Consider the following 15,503-nt stretch of genomic DNA (forward strand, 5'->3'; position numbering starts at 1 on the left):
GGAAAGAAGGACGAAAAATGACCATTGACAAAAATAACAGCGCACAGGTCCATCTATAAGAAATCCTAGATCTATTTACACCTGCAGTTTTATAACACCTTTGGTCTGCTCCAACTCTTAACTGCACATTATCAATTTGCAGATAAGAAAATCAGTATTTACTCCTCCAGGAGCTACTACTCTGTTGGATGCGGAACACTCACTCTATCATGGAGGACCGTGCATGTGTCAGCTGGGCCTAGAACTTTATCTGCACCTTGGCTGGGAGCTTTAAGCGCAAAAGAAAACTGCAAAAACTATGGCTGCTGCTACTACACATTCAAAATTTCATTATTGGTATATATAATTTTTAACTACATCCCAACATCTGCTCCCAAACCGTGTGTTCTTGCTAGACTGCAGATTCTTTAAAACAGCAACCTTTTGCCATGTGTATCTACAAAGTACACGCCATATGGTAGTGTTTAAGCAAGGCAGAAGGCATCAGCAGCTGCTGGCAGCCCACGTAATCTGCGATTTCATTTTACAGGGAGGCCCTGTGCTCCCACAGTTGTCGAAGTCATTTTGAAATGTTAACCAACTGTAATGCAATGCTACCTTCCTCAGCCATCAGGGGATCTCTGAGAATATTGAGAGGCTTGAACTGGGTCATTTGTTTAGGTGGTGTGATAACCCAAGGCTTAAAAAAACCAACCAAACAAAACTAGCAGAATATTCACTATGAACTTTGCTACCTATTAAATTGCTCATTTCAGGAGTAACTCGTGTGCTCCTCCCAAACAACTTTCTAGAATAAAAACACCTAGAGCACTTTATGCAGTTGTCAAGACTTTGGCTGGTACACCAACTTCTAAAAATATTGAATATTGGCTGGTACCTCAGCTTCTCCAGAGGAGAGAGCATAAACAAGCCATGTATAAAATACAGCACTATGAAATCAAGGTTCTTGTTTTATTTAATATAAAAAGCTGAGCATGAGTTAAGAGTACACAGGCTCCAGCATATGGTAACATCCCAAATTAGCATTAGCACAAGCAGAGCAGTTTGCATGCCAAAATGCTGTCTTCTAATTATTGCCTTTTCCTACTAGACTTTGCTACTGTATTTCTGCTACTCATTCCACTGTATTCCTCACTTCCCTGCATCTCCCAAATGTAGTCACCCTACAAGCAGCATATGTAACATAACCTCACCTTGAGTACTGGGTGCAGTTTTGGGCACCACAGTATAAAAAGGATCTAAAGCTACTAGAGAGTGTCCAGAGGAGGGACACTAAATTGGTGAAGGGCTTAGAGGGGAAGCTGGACGAGGAGAGGCTGAAGTCTCTTGGATAGTTCAGCCTGGAGAAGAGGAGACTGAGAGGAGATGTCATTGCAGTCTAGAACTTCCTCACAAGGGGAAGAGGAGGGGCACTGACCTCTTCTCTCTGGTGACCAACGATAGGACCAGGGGAAATGGCAGGAAGATGTGTCAGGGGAGGTTTAGGCTGGACATAAGGAAAAGGTTCTTCACCCAGAGGGTGGTGGAGCACTGGAACAGGCTCCCCAGGGAGGTGGTCATGGCACCAAGCCTGACAACATTCAAGAAGCATTTAGACAAGGCCCTCAGACACATGGTCTGAATCTTGGGATTGTCCCATGCTGGGGCAAGAGTTGGACTCGATGATCCTTGTGGGTCCCTTCGAACTCACAACATTCTATGTTTCTATGATTCTATAAGCTGGTCAGATTCAGCCAGATGTCAGTACAGCTACAATTGTGCCCACCAGGACTCCACACTGGAGAAAGACCTAAGCTATGGTGCCTTTCAGGAATTTAAAACAGCTTCTTTAAAAAAAAATTACAGAAGTTGTGTTCACTAACTCTTTGGAACAGTCTAGTTTCTCCCCAAAACAACACACATCCCTCCCTCCATCAAACAACTTGAGGGAGGAAGGGAATCTTCAGAGCATGGGTCTGAGCAGAATACAGCATCATCAAATAGTATTGGAAGGGGGAAACCTGTGTGAAATTACACAGGACAGTAAACAGTGTAAGTGGCTGATTAATTTGACCTATAGATCAATATGAATTGATAGGAAAGGGACATTAATGAAAGGCAGAGATAACAACATAACATTCTCAAAAGTTTGAGGACAGAGGAGGAAGTGGTTTATTCCTCAGTAAAGACCCCACCTCTGCAGACCACAAATAGGTGAGGTCTAAAACACACCAGTGTGAATTCGTAGGTGGTTCTTGAGATTTCCCGCTGTTGTGAACTGTTTCCCACAGCCCAGCTCCGTGCACACAAAGGGTTTTTCACCATTGTGAGTTCTCATGTGCACCTTCAGCCTCTGCAAGACATAGAAACTTTTTCCACAGCCTTCTGCTGGGCAGGTGAAGGAGCGGTCATTCCTGGAAAGCAACAAAATGGCTGTTTCATAACCAGCTACTGCAATGTATTTTTCATGAACACTTGACTTCTTTCTTTGATCAAATAAAAATCAGAAACAATAAAACCAAAATTAGTAATATGAAAAAATGGAGAGACACAACCAAAGTGAGTTACCTAAGTCCTAAGGAACTGAGTCTGGGTGATCCTCTGGAAGAATTTGTGTCAGGTAATATCTTTTCATCACATTACCTTGCCTAGTCCCTACCCAGGATGATTTAGTAAAGCAGTGCACCAGATTATATTAGAATGTTGTGGAATTTCAGTCACTGGAGGATCAAAAATGAATGTATGTGTACATATAACACATGTAATTACCACTAGCCCTGTCTCAGAGCAAAACGACGGGCTCATGTCTGTTGCAGTCCTTCCCAGTTTTAAAGCTTCTTGGCTACAATTTACCTTAGAGACTGCCAATTTCTTAGCTAAAAAATATTAGGATCATTTGTTAGAGGAAGCAACTTTGTTAAACCATATATGATAGCATCCTACAAGTTCTAATGTTCACTACACCACATCAGTGATACTGATGCTCTTTATTGAGTATCTGTTAAAATACAAATATTCTAAACCGAACACTAACAAGGATCTGCAAAAATAATCTACATCTGGTCAAAGTGATTCAACACAAATGAGCTAAAGCAAGAAACAGGCCTAGTATTTCTAGGAGTAATACCAGGTTTTCACAGCCTGACAATGTTAAAAACTAATGCTGTCCCAAATACAGAGCACAGTTTTTCAAAGTCTTAACAACATATGGCTTTATTCTGCTCACCGATGTGTTTTCAGGTGATACTTGAAGTGAGCTGGCCACACAAATGTTCGATCACAGCCCTCAACTGTGCACTTCAGCTTCCTTTCCACACGAGACAGATGAGGAATGGGGCTAGAGTCTTTCGGCTGCCCCTCTCCTGAGCAAAGATGAACATTGTCACCTGGAAGAAAAAGCACAGCAAAATCTAAAAAAAGATGCAGATCACTAAATGTGTCAAATTTAATACATAAAACCAGCATCGTATGTGATACAAGACTGTAAAGCAAGTATATGCCTGGCTGACCTACATGCTGCTGCCTAGCTCATAACAGGGACCAGACACAGATTTGCAAACCCTACCAGGCCCATAAACTATTTCCAACACGCGATCTGTATCAGATCAGCTGCTACAGATGAGGCTTATCACAAGGAGAATAGAAAGCAAATGCAACAAAAACTGTAAAAATAGTCTCTATATCAGTATCAACCAACCAATTTTAAATATCAGCCAGGATAACTATTTTTAAAAACACCTTAGCTAAAAAAAGAGACATTGCATTTGTTTGCAATTATTTATTAAAATAATTAAATCACAAAGCATGTGACTAAATCCAATTATGTATTCTCCAGAAAGCCAATCTCCAAACCCAGTGGATCTAAGAAGGAAGTATGAATTACAGTATGCATTAAATATAGACACTTGAAAGTAAAAATGAAACTTGAAGTACATGCAGCTGCAGTCAGAAAGAAGATACTCTTTACATGTACCAGAGAACATGTGGGCCGCAACGGAATTGCTGGCTTCACTGAAGTTAATTCCCTGAGAAAAACTGAGGAGCCTATTTATACTGCAGAAAAATTACATGACTGTTCTGCATCATTCTGTCACTGATGACTTGAAGACATGTCAGAAGAGATTAAAAGCAAGAGAGAGTGAAAGAAAGAGAGAGGAAGAAACAAACTGAAACTAGGGACCTTGTATGGAACATTCAACTTTTGAGACAGAAGCAGGGAATTTCCTACCATTATTGCTTGCTTTGGCATTCTTAGCGAGCTGTGCCCGAGTGGCAGCGATTAAACTGTCATGGGCCAATTCTTGCACTCGTAGGAACCATGGGGTACTGCTGTCCGTGCTGTCATGAGAGAGAAAGTCATTCCCAGAGTCTTCTGCTTCATCTTGAACAAACACCAAGTGCTCTGCTGGAGACCCCAGCCCTAGAAAAGAAGACAACTTAATGAAACAGAAGGATAATGTAACAGAGAGAAATTTCTTTTGCGTCCCAGAGGCTATTGTTCATGGCATAGATGCAAGAGCTGCACTGAAAAAGTCTTCACTGACCTCTACATTGTAGGAAGCTGTTGATGATTAAATGCTCCTGAAATATCCAATAATGCCCAGCAAATTTCGTGATCTTTCCCCTTCAAAAGCAGCAGGAACAGAGTTGCACTTGTATCTCCTGCATTCTGTTGTCTGAGACATATCCAGCCAGATGACAAACAGAAGGAGAATTACCTGCTCTTGTTAGGTTGAGAAGAATAAATGAAGTGCTGTCACTGGGCTGGAGGTCTTGCAATAAACTGGATGTCTCTGGAGTTGACAGAAGTTCAGACTGTTTCTGTACATTCTGTGCCCTTGTTTCTTCTCCATCAGGGCCTACGTTTACCTGGAGACTTCTCAAGACAGCAGATGAAGAAACATCTTTGGAAGAATTAGTGTGACTTGGAGAAGCAAGATCTCTTTCATCATCTGGTGAAAAAAGTAAAACCAGAGTAAATAAAAGTATAAACACACTATAACTAAAAGATACCTATGAAGTTGTTTTTCTAGGGGAAAAAAAAAAAGAACTTGAGAGAGATTGTAGAAGGAAGGAATTTTCTAACTAGTCAGACTTCATTGTTAAATGCAAAAAGTTTCAGTCACCCTTCAGAACTTGTTCTTCCACTCCTGGAATGCCTTATCAGCAGAGGCAGTGTGCCACAGCGAAGACAGCTGTATGAGGGGCACGTTCGCTCGCACAGATCTGCACATAGATTTTACCTGGCAACATGAGTCTGTTGCATTCTGAGGTCTCAGTAACAGGAAGGAGAGAAAGACAGGTGATGTCTTTTGGTTCCGATTCCACCAGCCCTTGCCCCAGGGGAACAGAAGTATTCTGAACAAACTGAACCAGCAGCTGAAAAAAAGATACTGAAGATTAGGTCAAGAGCAGCACCAATCATTTAAAAAGATACTAAACCCAGTCCAAAAACCTAACTAAACCTACTGTCTTGTAGGAGACACTGAATACAATCCCATGAATACACATCAAAGTAAATGGAAGCTTTTCAATTTACATTAAGGACAAAGAATTGTTTGTATCTGTCATCATTCATTTTAACATACAATATACAGCCATGGATCACTGCAGACTACTCTGAAGGCTTCTTAGGCTATATTCCTGTTTAAATTAATCTTACACCAAGATAAATTTTACCAAAATATATGCCAAGTTTTAAAGCACATATTTTCTTAATTAATATTTTACCACTTGATACTTTACTATGCTCTAACCTTCCAAGTAAATGTCTTCCATGCTCAGCCTTTGGTATAATCTTTAAATCATTGTCTTTAAATACTTAACTGAAAGAAAGTTGGCCTTTCTTAAATAAAAGCAAGCAAAAGACTAGTTGCAAAGATGTCTAGCTAATGGCTATTCAAAATAGGCAGAATATGATCAGAGGAACAAGGTTGGGATAAAAAGAGGGAGAACACAGCCAGCCTTATCCATCCAAATCAGCTACTCCTAAAACCATCAAAGATGGATAATTAAAGCTGTTGTCCTTAGTGTGAAACCCACCCACTAAGGGGATTAAACAGAAGAAACCCTCTCCCAAATACTATGCAAAATAAGGACTATTGCATAAGGAGGTATAGGACTTATACTGGGATGCATTCCCTGGGGAGGACTTCAGGACTGAACAAGAGATTTGGGGGATTGTACAGGACCTATTATGCATGATTTAAGGGAAAGGCCAAAGGCAGGAAAAGGAAGGGATCAAGGTGGATCAGGGCAGAACAAACACAGGAAAATGGAGAGAGGAAGATAAAAGAGGCTCATTACATATAAGCAGGAAGCTGGTCAATTCAGTTGTCTGGTGCAGCCGAACCATCACAGCTGGTCCTGTCTTCTTATTAAACTCCATTCCTAACTATTTCATGTGTGAACCTGCTCTCTAGAGTGTGTCATATGCTAGTGAACTCCCAAGGCAGACTAGCTGGCAAGCAGAATGAGAGGTGTGGGGACACATCCTGGAGAAACCCACGGAGGTTTTGTCTAGGCAGCAACCCTGGGAAACAGAATCAGGCACTTTGCACGGCCTGTGTTTACGTGGACAAAGCTACAAGCGTCCCACCTGTGTTAATCTGTTTGGCACCAGTCACATCTGTACAGTGCATGTTGTGTGTGCACCTATTTATTTACTAAACCTCACTAGTGTCTGGCTCTAAGATCAGAAATAGGGAGCAGCCCTCATCTTGAGGGGCCCAGGAGGTGAGAAATGCCCAGGTGATTCAGTGCAGCAGATTTAGGTAGCCTTAACATCAGCCAGCTCTGGCAATGCAAATATTACTTCTGCCTAACTCCTAAAAATCTTGAGTTATAAAAACGGAACCTGACATTTGAAAAGCAACTGGAAATGCCTTTCCTCACCCCTGAAAGTCTTCCCATATTTAACCAAGTTCAGAGCAGCAAAGCATGTGCCTTGTTCACTCATTCTGTCCCCTTGACAACATCTCAAGCTTTGGTCAGATTACTGGATGTAATGCTGGACTCCTCTTTACCTCCAAGGCACAGATACAGAAATGAGACTCTATTTTTCCCATTACCAGTGCCTCAGCAGTCCATACTAAAATATTCTGATTTAACAAATGAAAAAGGGACTTAGGAGATAACAGTCCAACTTTTGCAATGGACTGAACTAATTCTTCTGTAAACTCTACAAGCTTTTTTTTAACAAACGCGGTCTCAAATTCCTCCCCTGTATGGAATTAAATTCCAGAGACCAGAAAGACTCAGAGGGGTCAGTTGTAACAGACCCAGACACATACTCCACACTTCAGAGAAAATACCCCTCAAAAAACACCTATAGGCTCTATTTACTTGGCTATTAAGTGCTGTCAAACTTACTCCTATAGTCACATTCTCAACATATTTTTGAAAAGCAGATGAAAATAACAATACACCAAAAGCTTAACCCTCAAGTCACTATTCCTTATCTCTAGGAAACTCCTTGACATAAAGGTCCTGCATTCTGCTGCTGTCTAGCAAACAACTGTATGCAACAGACTTCCTTTACATTTGGCATTCAGGAGGAAACTGTACATGATAGTGATTCAAAAGCTACTGCCCTCACTGTGACACATTTTAGCACACATTCACACAGAGCCCAGACGGAGCTGACTGTGCAGCGAGATGGTTCATCAGTGTCAAAAGAAAGAGTAAAAAAGCATTATATGCCCATGTGATTAAAATCCAACAGTCACTAATAATGTGGTTCTTATTTTGTATGTTCTGATTGTCTCAGTAGTCAATTTTCAGAACTACTGGCACACAATTCCAAATTATTTCTATAGCAGATACCAGCCTTTTGAGCCTCCCCTACATCAGGGTGAAGTTCATTCAATCAAAGAAAATGCAAAGAAAACTTAATAGTTTGGGCTCTGATTTCTCTATAATATTTCCTCTCATAAAAACACTGGAAATACTGATGCTTCCTCAAACAGTTTTACCTCAAAAAGTTACTATTGCCAGAGACCTGAAGCCTTAATTGCCCTGAGCAGTCTCACCTGAGAGCCCCAAACACACTCCCTGCCCAAGGGCTCCATTTAAACCCAGAGGCTTCATTTAAGCTCAGCCTGTGCTCCCTCATCCCCTCCTGAGCTGTCTTGTAGGTTTACCTGTCTCAAGCCCTGTCTCCTGGATGGACCTCAGACATTTACTGCATCAGTAGTTCCAGCTTCATCTCCTGCTACTCCTGACTGGACTCTCTGCATAGACCTTGGACCTGCCTCATCCAGGGCTGTGGATGGACCCTGTTTCCAGCACCCGTTTCTGCCTGCTGTGCTCAAGTGCTGCAGGATTATGCCCTGGTCAGTGAGGACACTACCTGGGCTGGGATCACCCTTGGCTCCCAGATCCTCCCTTAGGAGCTGACTGTCATCACTCACAATTATGAAGGTAAAAATTACATCACTGAAGTCACTCAGATGGCAATATGCCACTTGAACTAGGCCACAAGCCAGGCTGCAGAGGGAAAGGTTAGCATTTTTTCCCCTTAGGTACATTATAAAATTAGCCAGAGGCCCTAGCCAGAAGAGGGAACTATTTTTATGTTGTCAAAAAAAAATACATGGGCAAAAAGAGACAGTCCCTCCCCCAAGGTCATGCATTTTAATTTAAGATTAAAAATTGGAAAAGAGGGGTAAAAAGAAAAGGGAGTCAGGAATAACAGAGCAAGGTAACCAGAAGAAAGAAGTCGGACTAAAAAAAATGTGAGCAGCAAGATGGCTCTAAATTACTGGATTGTCTTTCATTCAAAGGCTGTTCATGATCCCTACTGCTGCCTACTCCACCACAAAACGCTTGTCTTATGGACTCTTCTATTTTTATACAGAAAGCCTTAGATAAAACTTTCCTCCTACAACAGGAAAGCTTTGCTTCAAACCCTCCGCTTCCACACAGCAACATTAAGCCACTAGAGAAAAGCAAAATGCAGCAGCCACAAACAGATGTCCAAAAGAAGATAGCCTTTTAATTTTCTTTGTATAGTAATCAGAAGCTGGTACTGAGAATTAAAAGGGGGTAAAAGAAGCAGAAGTAAACAAAAGGACATGAATCATGCTCATCGCTAAAGTTTATGATAAAAAACCCCAACCCTCCCCTTAAACCAAAGAAAATCAATCACCAAATGTATCCCTCCCAACTCTACATCACATAATTCAGAGAAAATACAAATTTTCATGTGACAGCTGCACCTTGACAGCCAAGTACTTTCAGAAACCTTCCTTCCTGATCAAAATCAGGATGCAACTTCATGACACAATTACAGCAACTGGAAAATGGGGGGAAAAAAAACAACAAACAAACAATTACAAACACTGTGTGCTGCTTTCTTAAGTTCTTTTAATTTGGTTTTGCAGCTGAAAGCAAATAGGAAATTGTAAGGGTAGCTGGTACTTGGTTATTCAGTGTGAAAAACAGACTAGGAACAGAAGAGGCGATAAATTAAATATGCAGATACAGAAACTCTAACAAATTGCAGATAAGAGAGAGTAACAGAGACCAGAACTCCTGGGACACTGATGGATGGGCCATTATCGGAACCACTTGAGTGTGACCTTGACAAAATTCAACCAGAAATTGTGTAAGAGACAGGAACGATATTATCATGGGTTACCAGAACACATCTCATAGGCAAGAGCAAACTTCTTATGGATATGGGGGAAATTCTGGGACTGGGTAAAACTTAATAATTGATATCTTAAGAGGAGGCTGTAGGAACATGAAAAACTTATGGAAGTTTAGGGGAAGGCTCAAAGGCAGGGAACGGGAGTGATCGAGGTGGATAGGAGAGGAACAACTACAGGGAACAGGAAGGGGTGGGGGGATAATACGGGCTGCAGGTCAGTACACTGCTCCTGCCTTCTCACTGTAGTCTATCCCGTCTCCTCAAATGCTGTTTGCTCTGAAATAGTTTCCGAGCACGTTCATCTTATTAACTCCAAGATGGACTAGCCTGTGACAGGAGGAAATTACAATCTGGAAACCCAAGATCCTGGCTAGAGGCTGGACTAAGAAGCCCAGGGCCTGGAGACAGATACTGGAAGGACTCAAGGTTTGGCAGAGACTGGAGAGATCCATGACTGCGAGTATGTATGTCAGCTGAGGGAGGGCAAGTGTGTGATACACTAGCGAATTTCAAGCCTGATTACCTGATGAGTAGGAACAGAATTAGGCTATCTGTGGTGTTTCTGTTCCATGTGAACAGCATTTGTGCTTGTGGGTGCCTGTAAAGGTGCTGTCCTGTCACATGTTAGCGCTTACAGCCACATGTGCCTGTGCTGTCTATGTGTGCACAGGTCACGTTTGCAGTTCAGGCTCAGCCTCACTCTGCCAGCACCTGGGAACAGCCCAGTGGTCTCTTGTCTGAAGGACCAGGAGGGGAGGAATCTCCTGGATGCTACAGTTTGTCAGATCTCGAAACCACATAGCATCTGGCATCACAAATAGGGTCCAGATGGGCTCTAAGTATTTCTGAGATGGTGACTATAGAATCCAAATGAAAGGAGGAGATTGATCCTTCTGCAAATATGGCCAAAGTGCTGGAATTTGTAACCACGCAGACAGAACATCTTGGGGCATGTGAACAGGAATAGTTAGGGAAACTGAACGTACAGAATATCAACAGAACATAAAAGAAATGGTAAGAGATGTAAAGGAGCTTTACTCTATAGCCAAAATATCCCTTGGAATTTGAAACAAATTTTAATATTAATTGCAAAAGGACATCCTCAGCTTGAAAGATTCAAACTTTATGGGCCAGATGTGAGTCACACAGAGAGAATCTATAAGCCTTGGAGAAACAAAATGAGCAAAGTTCAGCTGCAGCTTGCTAAGAAGAATTTTATTTGCAGCTCTGCCATACCACCTTCTTGAATATACCTTCCTTTTACTCCTTCTGCTGAAACACCACAGAACTCCAAAAATCCTGTAAGTAATGTAGACAGTGTATGTTCTAAAAATGTAAAATATTTCTTGTTTCTTGTCACTAAACAAATCATTGTCATTCCTGGTCAACAAGAGATGGACAGGATGATCCCAGGCCTATCACCACAAGCAGAGCTGAACGCTTGTGTTACCGAGAAGCTTGGATAATGTCCCTGACCCAAGGGGAGGGTGGAACAAACAAAACCCAAAAATTCTGTTTAAAGAACTGGGAACCCCTCCTAGGGATCCTAAAAGTAACACAAAGCATTACAAAACAAATTAAAATATGGCCATCTGGGATGGATCAGGTTGAGTTTTATGTCCTGTTAACACACCCCCTTCAGCAGCTGATTCAAAAGCCAAGTGTCAGGCAGTTGCTTTCGTCGAGGTGAGGGTGGCTGGGAAGGACAGGTTGGGAAGGGGGGGAAGGTTGCTCCAGTACTAACGTTCAGATCTATCCTCCCACTGCACTCCCAGACCATGTTTTCAATCCATATGGTTTCTGTTCCAAATTTACCCAGTGAACAACTACAAAATAAAGAGGTCAAAAGAACATTTAGCAGAGGGGGAGGGATGGAGGGGAAAGGAGGCGCAGGAGGCTCCTTAGCTAGGAACTAGGATACCCTCCTCCCAGACAGCCTCTGGGGAATTAATTAACTCACAAAAGATTCTCCTTGTGAGGTGCTGATGGGGAGAGAAAGGAGAGGCTACAATACCTCCCTCCACCCCTTTTCAATAGCCAATTCAATTTATAGACCAGAGCTGTTCACTGGGTTGTTCCAGAGCCACCTCCCGCAGCAGAAAGCAACCTGCAGTGGTGCTTTCCACCAGTGTGGTGGAGGTGGCTGGAAATATCTGCAATTGTAACAAACCACCCTGAAGGCTTAAAGCATGCAAAAGGCAGACCTTATCAGCTCCCTGAGGAATGCTGGTAATACAGCTTTGGGGGCAGGGAGTCCAGAAGAAAAAGCAGATCCATCTGCTCATACAGTTTCCAAGCAGTTTTGTAACTTCCTATGAAAGGAGGATTCACCTCTACTCAAGTATTAAATGTTTACTAGCACATTGGTGGCTTCTTTAGGGATAAAACGAGTAGCAAAGAAGTTTATGCAATCCATCCATAATGCTTTGATTAATGTTATCTAGATGTTACACAAATACAGTTAGCTCTCAATTAATACCTTTCTCACATGGCAGGGCATATGAAAGAACTTCTATGGCTGTAAGAATTATGGTGCCATGGCTCACTAGAGGATACAAAATCATGACTGACTGACTTGAACTGCTATTTGGGAAAGGTTTAAAAAGGGCATCTACCAGTTTCACACCAAAGGACTACAAACCAGGACTAACTTAACAGCGAACCCAGAAGGAGAGTGTGTATAGATCTGGTACTCCACAATGTGACCGAACCCCAATTTGTAGTATAAAACAGCCTTGATTAAGAAACGTGGCTCAGAAGATGGCGTCTAAGGAAAGCATGTCCTCTGCAACCACACAGCTTTCATGTCAGGCCTGTTCCTGCTGGAGAAGGGCCTACTCTATTCTGGGCTTGCTGAGAAGGAAATGCAACTCTGCTATGGGCAAACAGGGCTATTATGTAAAAGTGCCTAATTAACACATACCTGGCTCAAGCTGAGAAAAGACAAGGCCTGCTTACAGCTCCTATCTGAGGAATGAGGAAACAGGCATTCCAACTAACCTGGTCCTTGGCTGTCAGAAATAATCTATGGGAATCCACCTACTTAGAGACTGAAGTAACTGGGAAAGGAACTCACTTACCATTGAGAACTGGGAAAAAATTTGATTGCAGTTATGAGATATCAACCACAAGGCAAGAGAAACAAACCCCTTGCAGCCCATGCTGACACTTCTCAGGGCTGTCACGAATTTGCAGCTACTTTACCTGCATATTGTGATTGGAAGGACTTTGGCTGCTCCATTAAGAAACAAATACCTTACCACATCACCTGGGCTGTGACAAATTACCAGCATGCAATAATCATTCCCTTTGGAGTGCCAGTTAAAGATACCTGCAGTATTGCATAGGGACCGAAAAGGGATGGAAACAACTCTATTTGCATCTGTGCACTTCCCCAAAAGGTACTTCATAGCAGTACTAAGGCCTCTGCTCTAGGACCTTAGCTTTCTGAAGAGGTAAAACTGAGAAACCAGAAAAGCAAGGACACAAAGCTATACAGTCCTCTGCACTTTTAAGTGGGGGAATGTTCAGACAGCTGGCTAATGGCTACTCAGCCTAAAAGACAAAGGCAAGAAACAGGAGAGGGAATAACTTGAACACACCCATACAACTGTGTTGAGTGTAACCAACTGCAGATTATTGTATCTAGCAAATTACAGGTAAGTAACAAAGACCAGAACTCCTCAGACTGATCAGTGGGCCACTGCCAAAGTGAAATCTTGAAGAGGTTCAACCAGAACTTTTGTAACTGGTAAGAACACAAAATTGTCTTGGGTTATCTGAACGGCTGGCAAAGGAAAGACCAAACCTTCTACCCGAGGTTACAGGGACTGCAGGGTGTGTAAAACACTGCAACGTTCAGGGGGTGGATCAAAGGAATTGAGGTGGGCGTGGAGGAGAGAAGAGACTCCAATCACATGTTAGCTGGCTGCTGGTCAGCACACTGCTGGGTCTGATCACTGCAGTCCCTTCTATCTACTTACTAAACATATTCCTAAATATTCTCCCCACAAGTGAGTGCACTGCTAGTGAACTTCTAGTTTACTAACGTGCGAGGAGGGGGCAACCACAGTCAGGAAAAACTCAATATTCCAGCCAGAAACTGGCTAAAAAGCCCTGGGTCTGAGCTCAGAGACCAGAGACATCCGTGAACGTGAGTATGCACGAGAGTTGAGTGAGGGTACAGACATATTTCCCTACCAAACCTTAGTGTTGCTCATGCTGCTCCTGTGTGTACCTCCTACAGGTGCTTTACCTGTGTCTGTGTTAATCTGTCTGCAGCCGCTGTGCGCGCTTCTGTGCCCACACACACATCACTGCAGTTCCTGCTCAGCCACACTACCAGCTAGACCTGGGAACAGCCCAGCAGCCTCACACCCAGCAACCAGGACCCCCTGGGTGCCGCCCCCTACTACTTCTGCCAACTGCTCAATGGAAAAAACAGAACTGGCTGATGCCAATAGAACGATCCAGACTCCCCCAAACCGAGTAAAGTCAATTTGGTTTGAGGGAAAGAAGTAGTCAATACAGTAATTTATTTTATTCTTGTAACAGAAATAACATTATAATAGTGGAAAAAAAATAATTTAACCTGAGGACAGGCAAGAGCATTGGCTGACACTTGAAAGGAGGGGAAAAAACCTGCAATATTCTTTAATCTTTTACCATTCAAGTCAAAACATGGAAACATTAGACAACGCCACTGAAAACACTTTGAGAATTAACATGGAAGGAGCAAACTGAGTAAACCTGATGAACTTTTTCTACGTGTTGCCCATAAACATTAATGGGAACCAAACCCAATTCGTAATTGCTCACCTCAGGTTTGGATTCTAACTCATCCGATAACATTGATTCAAGTGTCCGATTCCTGCAGCTGTCCTCAGCAAGGCACAGATTTATTTAGTTAGTTAGTTAGTTCAGAGAGAACAACACTCCCTGCTTATTCTCATATTCTCCTAAGTGTAAAACAGTGTGGTGGTCCTTCTGCAAGAAGCTGTGTTGCACAAATATTCAATTTAACCTAAAACAACAAAAAAGGAAATATAAAGAAATAGGAACAAAAAAAGAGAGCGAAGCAAGAAGAAGCCAGCAGATGTTGCATGTAACTGTAAAATATGTTTTGAAGTACTGGGAAAACTCATTTACTCAGGTTCCTGCACTTCTGTTGTCACTGAGTCAGCAAAATAACATCCTAACACTGCAAAATTCATTTTCAAAGGCCGTTTACCATATTTCCTTTGCAATAGCTCATTTTCAATTGAAAATTGAATTGTTTGTGCTGCAAACTTATGGGCTCAACTTAAAATCACACAGAGTATGCAAGAGACAAGGAGGCTGAACTTCCAGCCTGTAAAATAGTGGAATTATCCACATTGTTGATGAAAGGCAACCATATACAACCAACCTGTCATCGGGAAAGCTCTGCTTTTCCTATCTGTTGTTATACTTCTGATTACGAGAAATATCTTGATGAACACTGGTAGGTTAGAAGTTATTTCAGAAGTAGCCATACAGTGTTCCTTCTTTGGGCTCCAAGGAAAAATCAGCCCAAGCTTGGATCTATTTTTACCTACCGGGAAGGCAACAGACACCACCGATGGGAGAAAAAAGGAAAATGTACGGTTCTTCCCCCTCTTCCATCACAATTACCGAGCTATCGAATATGTTAAAAAATAATGAGAATTCTGTACCAGCTAAAAAGCGAACCCCGAAGCCCTCCCCCAGCGCTCCCGAGAGCAGCAGAGCGGCCCCCCGGGCTCCGTGCGTCGCCTGCCGTGAGGGGACAGGGCAATAAACACAGCGGAGCAGAGTACTCAGCCCAGGGCAGGCGAGCCGGGCTGGGCAGGGCTGGGCAGGGCAGGGCAGGGCT

General features: G+C 42.5%; 1 protein-coding gene across 1 annotated transcript in view; it reads right to left on the minus strand.

Annotated features, from left to right (window-relative positions):
- The window catches only part of ZNF410 (zinc finger protein 410), an 18,172-nt gene extending 3,516 nt beyond the window's left edge, over positions 1–14,656 (minus strand). The window contains exons 1-6 of the mRNA XM_010171497.1: positions 14,450–14,656; positions 5,223–5,358; positions 4,698–4,931; positions 4,208–4,399; positions 3,206–3,365; positions 2,212–2,393 (exon numbers count right to left, since the gene is read on the minus strand). Of these exons, the coding sequence (XP_010169799.1) occupies positions 2,212–2,393; positions 3,206–3,365; positions 4,208–4,399; positions 4,698–4,931; positions 5,223–5,358; positions 14,450–14,482 (937 nt within the window). The 5' untranslated portion in view covers positions 14,483–14,656. The remainder of the gene's footprint in view (positions 1–2,211; positions 2,394–3,205; positions 3,366–4,207; positions 4,400–4,697; positions 4,932–5,222; positions 5,359–14,449) is intronic.
- Between the last annotated feature and the right edge of the window lie 847 nt (positions 14,657–15,503).

The sequence above is a fragment of the Antrostomus carolinensis genome, unplaced genomic scaffold (assembly GCF_000700745.2).
Source record: "Antrostomus carolinensis isolate BGI_N321 unplaced genomic scaffold, ASM70074v2 scaffold48377, whole genome shotgun sequence".
Taxonomy (NCBI): domain Eukaryota; kingdom Metazoa; phylum Chordata; class Aves; order Caprimulgiformes; family Caprimulgidae; genus Antrostomus; species Antrostomus carolinensis.